This window comes from Hemiscyllium ocellatum, chromosome 5 (genome assembly GCF_020745735.1).
Source record: "Hemiscyllium ocellatum isolate sHemOce1 chromosome 5, sHemOce1.pat.X.cur, whole genome shotgun sequence".
NCBI classification, from domain to species: domain Eukaryota; kingdom Metazoa; phylum Chordata; class Chondrichthyes; order Orectolobiformes; family Hemiscylliidae; genus Hemiscyllium; species Hemiscyllium ocellatum.
Genome location: NC_083405.1, coordinates 576,283 through 589,636, shown reverse-complemented (window position 1 = coordinate 589,636; position 13,354 = coordinate 576,283). Strand labels below are relative to the sequence as shown.

The 13,354-nt window shown below is 54.7% G+C and overlaps 1 protein-coding gene across 1 annotated transcript; it reads right to left on the bottom strand.

Annotated features, from left to right (window-relative positions):
* Positions 1 to 315: 315 nt before the first annotated feature.
* LOC132815918 (mucin-7-like) lies at positions 316 to 12,998 on the bottom strand. The gene is made up of 3 exons (XM_060825293.1): positions 12,973 to 12,998; positions 1,024 to 1,109; positions 316 to 419 (listed from the first exon to the last, which is right to left on the bottom strand). The coding sequence occupies exons 1-3, from the start codon at positions 12,996 to 12,998 to the stop codon at positions 316 to 318; spliced, it is 216 nt and encodes a 71-aa protein (XP_060681276.1).
* Positions 12,999 to 13,354: the final 356 nt, after the last annotated feature.

Genomic DNA, 13,354 nt, shown 5'->3' with positions numbered 1-13,354 from the left:
TGGTGTTCGGTGCGGTTGGGGGAGGGGGCGGTGTCGGACGGGGTTGGTTAGGCGGCGGTGTTAGACAGTGTTGGGGAGGGGGTGCTGTTGGATAGGGTTGGGGAGGGGGCGGTGTTCGGTGCGGTTGGGGGAGGGGGCGGTGTCGGACGGGGTTGGTTAGGCGGCGGTGTTAGACAGTGTTGGGGAGGGGGTGCTGTTGGATAGGGTTGGGGGAGGGGGCGGTGTTCGCTGCGGTTGGGGGAGGGGCGGTGTCGAACGGGGTTGGGTAGGCGGCAGTGTTAGACAGTGTTGGGGAGGGGGTGGTGTTGGATAGGTTTAGGGAAGGTGTGATTTTGGACGGGTTTGTGGAGGGGTGGTTTTGGAGGGAGTTGGGGAGAGGGTGGTGTTTGATGGGGTTGGTGAGGCGGCGGTGTTGAAGGGTGTTGGGGAGGGGGTGGTGTTGGATGGTGTTGGGGAGGGGGAGGTGTGGGATGGGTTTGCGGGAGGGAGTGGTGTTGGACGGAGTTGGTGAGGGTGTGTTGTGGGGTGGGGTTGAGGGTGGGGGTGATGTTGGAAAGGGTTTAGGTGAGGGAGCAGTGTTTGACAGGGTTGGGGTGGGGACAGTGTTGGACCGTGTTGGGGAAGGGGCACTTTTGAACAGAGCTGGGAGAGTGGGCGGAGTTGGATGGTGTTGGGGAGGGGGCGGGTGGGAACGGTGCTGGGGGAGGGAGCGGTGTTGGACGGTTTTGGGGAGGGGGGCGGTGTTTGATGGGGTTGGGGGAAGGGGGCAGTGTTGGACCGGGTTGTGGTGAGAGCACAGTGTTAGACGGGATTTGGGAGGGGCCGGTGTTGGACGGGTTTGAGGGAGGGGGCAATGTTGGAAGGGTTTGGGGAGGGGGTGAGTTTGGAGGGTGTTGGGGATGGGGTAGTGTTGGGGGCGGGGTTGGGGGGGCGGTGTTGGACAGGGTTGGGGAGGGGGCGGTGTTAGACGGTGTTGGGGAGGGGGCAGTGTTGGATAGGGTTAGGGAAGGTGTGATTTTGGACGGGTTTGTGTAGGGGTGGTTTTGGAGGGAGTTGGGGAGGGGGTGGTGTTTGACGCGGTTGGTGAGGCTGCGGTGTTGGGGAGGGGGCTGTGTTGGGCAGGGTTGGGGGAGGGAGCGGTGCTGGACTGGGTTAAAGAGGGGGCGGGGTTGGACAGTGTTGAGTATGGGTCAGTGTTTGATGGGATTAGGGAGGGGGCGGTGTTGGATGGTGTTGAGGAGGGGGCAGTGTTGGACGGTATTGGGCAGGGGGCGGTGTTTGTTCGGGTTGGGTAGGGGGCACTGTTGGACGGCGTTGGGAAGGGGCTGGTATTGGACAGGGTTGGGGAGTGTTTCGGTTTTGAACGGGGCTGGGGGAGTGGGCAGTGTTGGGTAGTGTTGTTGGAGGGGGCAGTGTTGGATGGTGTTGGGGATGGGGCTGGTGTTTGACGGAGTTGTGGTAGGGGGCGGGGGCATTGACGGATGGGGTTGGGGGAGCGCACGGTGTTGGACAGGGTTTGGGGCAGGGAGCGGTCATTGACAGGGTTGAGGAGGGGGCAGTGTTGGAGAGGGGGCGGTTTTGAACGGTGCTGGGAGAGTGGGCAGTGTTGGACGGTGTTGGTGGAGGGGGCAGTTTTGAATGGGGCTGGGGGAGTGTGCAGTTTTGAACGGGGCTGGGGGAGTGGGCATGGTGGACGGGGTTGAGAAAGGGGGCGGTGTTGGACGGGGTTGGGGAGGGGCCGGTGTTGGACGGGGTTGTGGAGGGGGCAGTGTTGGACCAGGTTGGAAGAGGTTGCAGTGTTGGACTGGGTTGGAGAGGGTTTGATTTTGGACAGGTTTGGGGAGGGGTTGGTTTTGGAGTGGGTTGGGGAAGGGGTGGTGTTGGACAGGGTTGGTGAGGCAGCGGTGTTGGAGGGTGTTGGGGAGGGGGCGGTGTTGGACAGGTTTGGGGAGGGGCGGTAATGGACAGAGTCGGGAGGGTGTTGGATGGGATTGGGGATGGGTCGGTGTCGGACAGGGTTTGGGGGTTGGTGTTGGACGGTATTGGGGAGGGGACGGTGTTGCACAGTGTTGGGGGAAGGGCGGGAATGGATAGTGTTGGACAGGGTTGAGGAAGGGGCAGTATTGGACGGGTTTGAGGAGGGGGCGGTGATGGACGGAGTTGGGTAGGGGGCAGTGTTGGATGGTGTTAGGGATTGGGGTGATGTTTGATGTGGTTGGGGAGGTGGCAGTGTTGGACGGTGTTGGGGTGAGGGGGCAGTGTTAGACGGGTTTGGGGAGGGGGCGGTGTGGGACGGGATTGAGGAGGGGGCGGAGTTGGATGTGGTTGGGAAGGTGGCGGTTTTGGAAGGTGTTGCGGGGAGAGGGTGATGTGGGACAGGTTGGGGGAGGGGGCGGTGTTTGACAGAGTTGGGGGCAGGGAGCGGTGTTTGACAGGTTGGGAAAGGGGCAGTGTTGGAGGGGGCGGTTTTGGACGGTGCTGGGGGAGTGGGCAGTGTTGATGGAGGGGCAGTGTTGGATGGTGTTGGGGAGGGGACAGTTTTGAACAGGGCTGGGGGAGTGGGCGTGGTGGACGGGGTTGAGGGAGTGGGCCGTGTTTGAAGGGGCTCACGGGAGGGGGCAATGTTGGATTGGGTTGGGGAGGGGACAGTGTTGGACCGGGTTGGAGAAGAGGGCAGTGTTGGACGGGGTTGGGGAGGGGGCGGCGTTGGATGAGGTTGGGGAGGGGGCGGTGTTGGATGAGGTTGGGGAGGGGGCGGTGTTGGACCGGGTTGGGGAGGGTGTGGTTTTGGACAGGTTTGGGGAGGGTGCCGTGATGGACAGAGTTGGGGGGGCGTATTGGATGGGATAGGGGATGGGGTGGTGTCAGACGAGATTGGGGACGGGGCGGTGTCGGACAGGGTTGGGGAGGGGGTGGTGTTGGACAGTGTTGGGGAGGGGGCGGGAATGGATAGTGTTGGACGCGGTTGGGGAAGGGGCAGTGTTGGACGGAGTTGGGTAGGGGCGGAGTTGGATGGTGTTAGGGATTGAGGCGATGTTTGATGGGGTTGGGGAGGGGGCAGTGATGGACAGTGTTGGAGTGAGGGGGCAGTGTTAGACGGGATTGGGGAGGGGGCGGTGTTGGACGGGATTGAGGAGGGGGCGGAGTTGGATGTGGTTGGGGAGGTGGTGGTTTTGGATGGTGTTGGGGAGAGGGTGATGTGGGACAGGGTGGGGGAGGGGGCGGTGTTTGACAGGGTTTGGGCAGGGAGCGGTGTTTGACAGGTTGGGGAAGGGGCAGTGTTGGAGGGGGGTGGTTTTGAACGGTGCTGGGGGAGTGGGCGTGGTGGACGGGGTTGAGGGGGTGGGCGGTGTTTGAAGGGGCTCACGGGAGGAGGCAATGTTGGACTGGGTTGGAGGAGGGGGCAGTGTTGGACGGGGTTGGGGAGGGTGTGGTTTTGGAGTGGATTGGGGAGGGGGTGATGTTGGACGGGGTTGGGGAGGGGGCGGTGATGGACAGAGTTGGGGGCGTGTTGGATGGGATTGGGGATGGGGCGGTGTCAGACAGGGTTGGGGAGAGGGTGGTGTTGGACAGTGTTGGACGGGATTGGGGAAGGGGCAGTTTTGGATGGGTTTGAGGAGGGGCAGTGTTGGACGGAGTTGGGTAGGGGGCGGAGTTGGATGGTGTAAGGGATTGGGGCGATGTTTGACGGGGTTGGGGGAGGGGGCAGTGATGGACGGTGTTGGAGTGAGGGGGCAGTGTGAGATGGGTTTGTGGAGGGGGCGGTGTTGGTGGGGATTGTGGACGTGGCGAAGTTGGATATGGTTGGGGAGGCGTCGGTTTTGCATGGTGTTGGATGGAGGGGGTGATGTGGGACAGGTAGGGGGAGGGGGCAGTGTAGGACTAGGTTGGGGGAGGGGGCTGTGTTGGACAGTGTTGGGGAGAGGGGCGGTGATGGACAGAGTTTGATGGGGTTGGGGAAGATGCGGTGTTGGACAGGTCTGGGGGAGTGGACGGGGTTAGTCGAGGGGGCAGTGTTGGACGGTGTTGGGGAGGGAGGGCAGTGTTTGACGGGGTTGGGTAAGATGCGATGTTGGATGAGGCTGGGGGAGTGGGAGGTGTTGGACAGGGTTGGGGAGGGGCGATATTGGACTGGGCTAGGGGAGTGGGTGGTGTTGGACAGGTTTGGGGGAGGGGTGGTGTAGGACTGGGTTTGCTGGAGGGGCAGTGTTGGATGGCTTTGGCGAGGGGGCAGAGTTGGACGGGGCTGGGGGAGTGGGCGGTGTTGGACGGGATTGGGGCGAGGGGGCAATGATGGACGGGGTTGGGGGAGGGTGCAGTGCTGGACGGGGTTGGGGTGAGGAGGCGGTGTTGGACGGGGTTTGGAGGATGGGGCAATGATGGACGGGTTGGGGGAGGGGGCTGTGTTGGACGGGATCGGGGTGAGGGGACGGTGTTGGACGAGGATGGGGCGAGGGGGAAATGATGGACGGGGTTGGGGGAGGGTGCAGTGCTGGACGGTGTTCAGGGGAGGGGGCAATGATAGACGGGGTTGGGGAGGGGGCGGTGTTGAATGGGGTTGGGGAGGGGTCAGTGATGGACGGGGTTGGGGGAGGGGCGGTGTTGGGCGGGGCTGGGAGAGGGGACAGTGTTGGATGGGGTTGAGAGAGCGGGTGGTGTTTGACGGTGTTGGGGAGGGTCAGTGATGATGGGGCAAGGTGGAGGGTGTGGTGTTGGATGTGATTGTGGGAGGGGGGCGTTGGATGGGGTTGGGTGTGGGGGTGGTGTTGGATGAATTGGGGAGAGGACGGCAGTGAATGTCAGGCTGGGGGCAGTGTGTGGGCGGTTGTGAGGGCCATGCCTGGGGCGGTGTGTTGGGGTGGTGAGGGAGAAGCTGCGGGCGGTGTGTGAGAGTCAGGCTGGGCACAATTTTGGATGGTGGTGAGTGTCAGACTGTAGCGATGTGTCGGGGGCAGTGAGTGTCAGGCTGGGGGCTGGTGGGTGGGCAGGCGGTGAGGGCCAGACTGGCGGCGGTGTGTGGACGGCAGTGAGGGTCAGGCTGGGGATGGTGTGTGGGCACCAGAGAGGGTCAGGCTGGGGGCGGTGCATGGGCAGCCATGAGGGTCATGCTGCGAGCCACATTGGACAGCAGTGAGGGTCAGGCTGGAGGTGGTGTGTGGACGGTGCAGTGGGTCAGTCTGGGTATGATGTGTCGATGGCGATGAGAGTCAGGCTGAGGGCAGTGTGTGGGCGGCAGTGAGGGTCAGGCTGGGGGTGGTGTGTGGATGACAGTGTGGGTCAGGCGGAGTACGATGTTGGACGGCGGCGAGGGTTAGGCTGGGGGCGGTGAGGGTCATGCTGGGGGTGGTGTGTGTGGGGCGGTGAGTGTCAGGCTGAGGGCGGTGTGACCAGTTGGTACGGGTCAGGCTGGGGGCAGTGTGTCAGGGGCAGCAAGTGTCAGCCTGGAGGCAGTGTGTGGATGGCACTGAGGGTCAGGCTGGTAGCGGTGTATGGGTGGCAATGAGGATCAGGCTGGGGGCAGTGTGTGAATGGTGGTGAGGGATAGGCTGGGGGCGGTGAGTGGACAGTTGTGAGGGTCAGGCTGGGGGTGGCATGTGGATGCTGGTGAGGGTCAGGCTGGGGGTGGTGATTGGATGGCGGTGAGTGTCAGGCTATGGGGCAATGTGTGGGTGACATTGAGGGTCAGGTTGGGAGCTGTGTTGGATGACGGTGAAGGTCAGGCTGGGGGTGGTGTGTGGGCGACAGTGATGATCAGGCTGGGGGCAGTGTTTGATGGCGGTGAGGGTCAGGCTGTGGGCGATGTTGGACGGCGGTGAGGGACAGGCTGGGTGGTGTGTGGGCGGCAGTGATGATCAGGCTGGGGGCTGTGTTTGATGGCGGTGAGGGTCAGGCTGGGGTGGTGTGTGGGCTGCAGTGAGGGTCAGGCTGGAGTTGGTGTTGAAAGGCGGTGAGGGTCAGGCGGGGGGCAATGTGGACAGCGGTGAGGGTCAGGCTGGGGGCGGTAAGGTCAGGCTAGTGCGGTGAGGGTCCGGCTGGGGGCAGTGAGTCCGGGACAGTAAGGGTCAGGCTGGGGGGTGGTGTGTGTGGGATTGGTGAGGGTCAGGCTGAGGGGTTGTGTGTGGACGGCAGTGAAAGTCTGGCTGGGGTCGGTGTTGGACGTAGGTGAGGGTCAGGCTGAGGGGTTGTGTGTGGACGGCAGTGAAGGTCTGGCTGGGGTCGGTGTTGGACGTTGGTGAGGGTCAGACTAGGGCGGTGTGTAGACGGCAGAGAGGGACTGCCTGGGAGCGGTGTGTGGACGGTGGTGAGGGTCAGGCTGTGGGCGGTGTGTGGACAGCAGTGCTGGACAGGCTGGGGGCGGTGTGTTGACGGCAGAGAGGGACAGGCTGGGGGCGGTTTGTGAATGGCGGTGAGGGTCAAACTGGGCACGGTGTGTGGGCAGTGGTGAGGGTCAGGCTGGGGTCTGTGTGTGAATGGTGGTGAGGGTTAGTCTGGGGGCGGTGTGTTGGTGGCAGTGAGGGTCAGGCTGGGGGCGGCGTGGTGGCGGCGGTGAGGGTCAGGCTGGGGACAGTGTGTGAACATTTGGACTCATTTGGACAGGTACATAACAGGAAATGTTTGTATACATGTGGACCAAGGGGAGGCAGGTGAGATTAACTCAGTTTGGAATTATGTTTGACATGGACTGATTGGATCACAGGGTCTGTTTCCATGCTACATAACATTATGACTCTAATTCTTGCTATCTCTGCAGTCCTCCATCTTCACATCTCTCCCTATCTCTGTTACCTCACCCAGCCACACAACTCTTCCTTATCTTCAAAGTTTGTGAGATTCGTGGCTCGGTTGCTCGTTGTTGTGGTTCTGTTCACCGAGCTGGGAATTTGTGTTGCAGATGTTTTGTCCCCTGCCTAGGTGACATCCTCAGTGTTTGGGACCCTCCTGTGACGCGCTTCCGTGATGTTTCCTCCGGCATTTATAGTGATTTGTATCTGCCGCTTCCAGTTGTCAGTTCTGGCTGCAGTGGACAGCTGGAACTGACAACTGGAAGCAGCAGATACAAACCACTATAAATGCTGGAGGAAACATCACGGAAGCGCTTCACAGGAAGCTCCCAAGCACTGAGGATGTCACCTAGGCAGGGGATGAAATGCCTGCAACACAAATTCCCAGCTCGGCGAACATATTCCTTATCTCTAATAATTCCTCTCCAGCCTCAGACCCCTCCCTAACTTTAATCCCATCCAGTCTCTCAAAGCTGTGCTACATGTGCCTTTCTTTGATTTCGGCCTTGAGGATACCCCATTTTTATTTTTCACTTGATGACGGCCCTTTCAGATTCCTGCATCGAGCTCCAGAAATTCCTCCTAAACCTCTCCATCTCACTTTCCTCCCAAACACATTGACCAATCATGTGTCATCTATTCTGCTATCATTTTTTCTGACCTGGTTTCAAAGGTGGCCTGTCATATTCCTATATTAAGTGTCTCGAGGTTTACAGCACAGAAAAAGTCTGTGCCAGTAAAGAAAACTATCACTGAACTATCCTGATCCATTTTCCAATACACAGTCATTTGCACCATCTGTCTTGGTATCACAAGTGTGCACCTAAATATGTCTTAAATGCTATCGGGATTTCTGTGTCTCCCACCCTTACAGACAGTGAGGTTTAGTGCAACTGTTGCTTGATGATGACATCACCCACAGGAACACAGAGCAGCTGGGTCTGTGCAAACAAGAGATCACCCACACATTGGAAGGATGGCAGGGTCCCTGCGAGGGGGCACAGGAGATTTACCAGGATGGTTCAAGGAATGGGGTATTGTAGTAGCATGTTTTGGATATTCTTTTACATTATTCATTGGTATGATATAGTTGTTGCTGATACATTGGGTAGATAATATCGATCTACAATAGATGGACTCTCCTTCCCAACCTCTCCCCTTGCCTGGGCTGGGGTAACCTTCAGGTTAAACCACGAGCAGTCATCTCTCCCTAATGAGAGAGCAACCCTGTGGTCTGATAGGACAATACTGACTTTGCCTCTTACACAGTGAGGCCACTGTACCTCGGAGGTGGAGAGAGGGAATGCTGAGGTTGGTGGATGGGACACCACTCAGGCACAGTGCTTTGTCCTGGAGGATGTTCACTTTCATTAACATTGCTCGGAGGTGCACTGATGCAGGCAAGTGGACACTGTTCCAACACAATCCTGATGTGTGCCTTATAGAGAGCAAACAGAGGGAATCAGGGATTTGGGGAAACTGAGATTCTTCTCCTTGTAGCAAAGGCAATTGAGGGGAGCTGTGACAGAGTGGTTTACAAAAGTTACCCCCTATAATAATAAACTCTACACCCATCTGCAAATTATACAAGGATTACAGGACACATTGAAGGTGTGGAGAGAACTATTGAGAGAATGGGGTGATTTAAAGGAGAACTTTTATGCAGTAAATGGGATTGAACTGGAACACAATACTCACACACAATGTGAATATCCAGGTCCTGATTAATTGAGTAATTCAGTCAGGATTTGGCATTACAGTGACTGAGATAACCATCTGAATGTCCACCTATAGTATCCTGTAATACAAGTTATAAAATCCGTCACTGTCAGATCAGGTTAGAAACTCGCACCATCCCCTCCTCCTGGCCCAGGATGACTGGACACATTACCCCTTGTGGAGGGCAGCTGTCAGTTCAGAGGGAAATCTATGTGGGTTTCTAGGAGTTTTCACCTTGGGACTTCATGTGACTGAACAGGGTAGATCTTTCATAGGTGGGACAGAATGATCCAAGAGTCAGTGAGATATAGAGAGCAGGATTTGCTTCCTTTTCTTTCCTTCCGTGCTGCCGCTGTGCCTCATCAATAAGACATAGGGAGTGAAAGACTCATGCAGCTCCACGGACAAGTTGTCTCCATTCTGACCAATGGGCAGCAAGCTCCTCCTAGTCATCCCATAGAGTCTCACGAAAAACAGAGCAACACTGCATGCTTCCCACTGCCCAGGATTCCCAGTAAACGTTTAGAAGAAAGGGGGGGGGGGGGTGTGTGGAATCTGTCAGAAAAGGCATAACTCAAGTTCTAAGAGGATTGTGAAGAGAGAGAGATGCACAGGAGAAGGGGGCAACAAGTTGCCAGATGGAGTGTAATTTGGGAAAATGGGAAGTTGATCATTTTGGAGGAGTTAATAAAAGAACAGTGCTATTTAAATGACGGAAACTGTAGAAAGCTGTTGTGGCTCTGTTCGCCGAACTGGGAGTTTTTGTTGCAAACGTTTCGTCCCCTTTCTAGGTGACATCCTCAGTGCTTGGGAGCCTCCTGGGAAGCGCTTCTGTGCTGATTCCTCCGGCATTTATAATGGTTTGTCTCTGCCGCTTCCGGTTGCCAGTTGCTGTCCGCTGCACTGGCCGGTATATTGCAGCTACAAATCTCACAAACTTTGTAGAAAGCTGCACCACAAAGGGACCGGGAGTAATTGTGCAGGAAAAACAGAAAGCCAGCAGATTCTGGGTCAGTCATGGAATCAAGGGTTCTGCTTCAGATTCGTCAAGTTTAAGGCAACACCGACACGGGTAAGGTGTTTCAGGAGCAATGGAGCTGGGGTGAGGGGGAGACAAGCAATGTTTTAGAGAATGGAATTCCTGGTGTTTGTGATTGTGTAGATGTCTGATCAGAAGGTCACCTTGGGGTCGGATATGACAACAATATTGTAAAGAGTCTAGTTCTACCTCAGATATTTCCCAGTGGGAGGGAGGGGCTCAGAAGTAAGGGAAAGTAATTTGTAATAGCAACTGAAGGCTATAGTTTTAACCATTACAATGTTTCATTGGAGAAAATTGCAGCTAATCCAGTAGTGGGAATGTGGTAAGCAGTTTGATAACTGAGTAACAGTGGAGTAATGAAGAGGGATGATGGGGAGGGAGAGTTGGGCCGTGTCAGTGTACATGTGAAACCAAACACGGTGCTTTTGGACAATGTTACCTCCTGGCAGTATGTAGGTGAGAAAAAGGAGGGTCCAAGGATAGATCCTTAGATTCCCTACAGTGTGGAAACAGTCCCTTCGGCCCAATAAGTCCACACCGATCCTCCGAAGAGGAACCCATCCCCCTACATTTACCCCTGATTAATGCACCTAGCACTACAAGCAATTTAGTATGGCCATTTCACCTAGCCCGCACATCTTTGGACTGTGGGAAGAAACCGGAGCACCCAGAGAAAACCCACGCAGACATTGGGAGAATGTGCAAACTCCACACAGATAGTTGCCCGAGTCTGGAATCGAACCCGGGTCCCTGATGCTGTGAGACAGCAGTGCTCACCACTGAGCCACCGTGCTGGCCAACCCTTGAGGGACACCACATGCAATGAATTTGGAAAGGAAATCAGGGAGGGTATCACAGCTACAGAAGTTACCATTGTGGAGGAGTGTCTGCCTACCGAGTCAGTATGGGTGGAAATTAGAAACAGTAAGGGAGCAGTCACCTCATTAGGGGTTTACCACAGCCCCCCCCCAACAGCAGCAGGGAGATTGAAGAAAGCAGAGATCGGCAGATTTTGGAAAAGAGTGAATGGAGTAGGGTTGTTGTAATGGGTGACTTTAACTTTCCCAATGTTGATTGGAACCTCCTTCGAGCAGATGGTTTCGAAGGAGTTATTTTTGTAAGGTGTGTTCTGGAGGCTGTCCTAACTCAGCACATTGAAGTGGCTGACGAAGGGAGAGGCTATTTTGGATTTGGTGCTCGGCAATGAGCCGGGGCAGGTGTCAGATCTTGCGGTGGGAGAGCATTTTGGCGATAGTGATCACAACTGCCTCACATTCTACATAGCCATGGAAAAGGAGAGAAGCAGGCACAATGGGAGGATATTTAATTGGGGAAAAGGAAACTATGATACTATCAGACCTGAGTTAGGAAGCATGGACTGGGAGCAATTGTTCCTTGGAAAGGGCACTATAGACACGTGGAGACTGCTAAAGGAACAGTTGTTGCGAGTGATGCATAAATGTGTCCTTCTGAGACAGGCAAGAAGTGGTAAGATAAAGGAATCTTGGATTAAGAGAGCGGAGGAGCTTCTTTTTAAAAGGAAGAAGGCAGCTTACGTAAGGTGGAGGAAGCAAGGGTCTTGCTCAGCTCTAGAGGATTACAGGCAGGCGAGGAAAGAGTTCAAAAATGGTCTGAGGAGAGCCAGGAGGGGGCACAAATAAGGCTTGACAGGAAGGATTAGGGAGAATCCAAAGACATTTTACACGTATGTGAGGAATAAGAGAATGATCAAAGAAAGAGTAGGGCCGATCAGGGATAGCATAGGGAACTTGTGTATAGAGTCTGAGGAGGTAGGGGAAGGTCTAAGTGAGTTTTTTGCTTCTGTCTTTACTAAAGTAAAGGACCTTGTAGTGAATGAAACCATTGAGGAGCAGGTAAGCACGCTGGAACAGATAGAGATTGAGGAAGCTGATGTGCTGAACATTTTGCCAAACATTAAGATTGACAAGTCGCCAGGTCTAAATCAGATTTATCCTTGGCTGCTTTGGGAAGCGAGAAATGTGATTGTTTCACTGCTTGCGAAGATCCTTACATCCTCGCTCTCCACTGGCGTCGTGCCTGAGGACTGGAGAGAGGCAAATGTAATTCCTCTCTTCAAGAAAGGAAATAGGGAAATCCCCGGCAATTACGGACCAGACAGTCTCACGTCTGTCGTCTGCAAGGAGTTAGAAAGGATTCTGAGGGATAGGATTTATGACCATCTGGGAGAGCATGACTTGATTAAATGCAGTCACACGGCTTTGTGAGGGGCAGGTCATGCCTCACAAATCTTATTGAGTTCATTGAGGATGTTACTAGGCAAGTTGATGAGGGTCGAGCTGTGGATGTTGTGTATGTGGACTTCAATAAGGCATTTGATAAGGTTCCTCATGGTAGGCTCGTTCAGAAGGTCAGGAGGAATGGGATACAGGGAAACTTAGCTCTCTGGATACAGAATTGGCTGGCCAACAGAAGACAGCGAGTGGTAGTGGAAGGACAATATTCTGCCTGGAAGTCAGTGGTGAGTGGTGTTCCACAGGGCTCTGTCCTTGGGCCTCTACTGTTTGTAATTTTTATTAATGACTTGGATGAGGGGGTTGAAGGATGGGTCAGCAAGTTTGCAGATGACACAAAGGTTGGAGGTATCGGTGACAGTATCGAAGGTTTTATGTAGGCTGCAGCAGGACATTGACAGGATGCAGAGACGGGCTGAGAGGTGGCAGATGGAGTTCAACGTGGATAAATGCGAGGTGATGCATTTTGGAAGGTCAAATTTGAAAGTTGAGTCCAGGATTAAGGACAGGATTCTTAGCAGTGTGGAGGAACAGAGGGATCTGGGTGTGCAGGTACATAGATCCCTTAAAATGGCTGCCCAAGTGGACAGGGTTGTTAAGAAAGCATATGGTGTTTGGCTTTCATTAACAGGGGGATTGAGTTTAAGAGTCGTGAGATCTTGTTGCAGCTCTATAAAACTTTGGTTAGACCGCACTTGGAATACTGTGTCCAGTTCTGGTCACAATTTTATAGGAAAGATGTGAATGCTGTGTTTAGAGGGTTCAGAGGAGGTTTACCAGGATGCTGCCTGGAATGGAGGGCTTATCTAACAAAGAGAGGTTGACTGAGCTCAGACTTCTTTAACTGGAAAAAAGAAGGAAGAGAGGGGACCTAATTGAGGTGTACAAGATAATGAGAGGCATAGATAAAATTGATAGCCAGAGACTTTTTTCCCAGGACAGAAATTGTTAACACGAGGGGTCACAGTTTTAAGCTGTTTGGCGGAAAGTATAGAGGGGATGTCAGAGGTGGTTCCTTTACACAGAGAGTTGTGAGAGCATGGAATGCGTTACCAGCAGCAGTTGTGGAAGCGAGGTCATTGGGGATATTGAAGAGACTGCTGGATATGCATATGGTCACAGACATTTGAGAGTTCGTACATTAGGTTTATCTTACATGAGGACCAATGGTCGGCGCAACATCGTGGGCTGAAGGGCCTGCTCTGTGCTGTACTGTTCTATGTTCTGTGATCTATGAAGTGTATCTGTACCTTTCGACCATCTGCACCCTGTACTGACAGTATGTTTATCCCCAGAGCACCTCGACAGAACATTCATGCCCTCAACACCTCAGAAAGTAAACCTGTTGTCCCCTTGGACCGTGTTCATCCACAAATCTGTTCTCACTGTGGTGACCCACAGCCATCCCCAAGATTGGAGCCCAGGGCCCAGAACATAATTTAAGTCTCTGGATTGATCATAGAATGTGGAAGCAGGCCATTCGACCTATCAGGTTCACACTGACACCACTCCCCCTCCCAATCCATGTATCCCTTCAT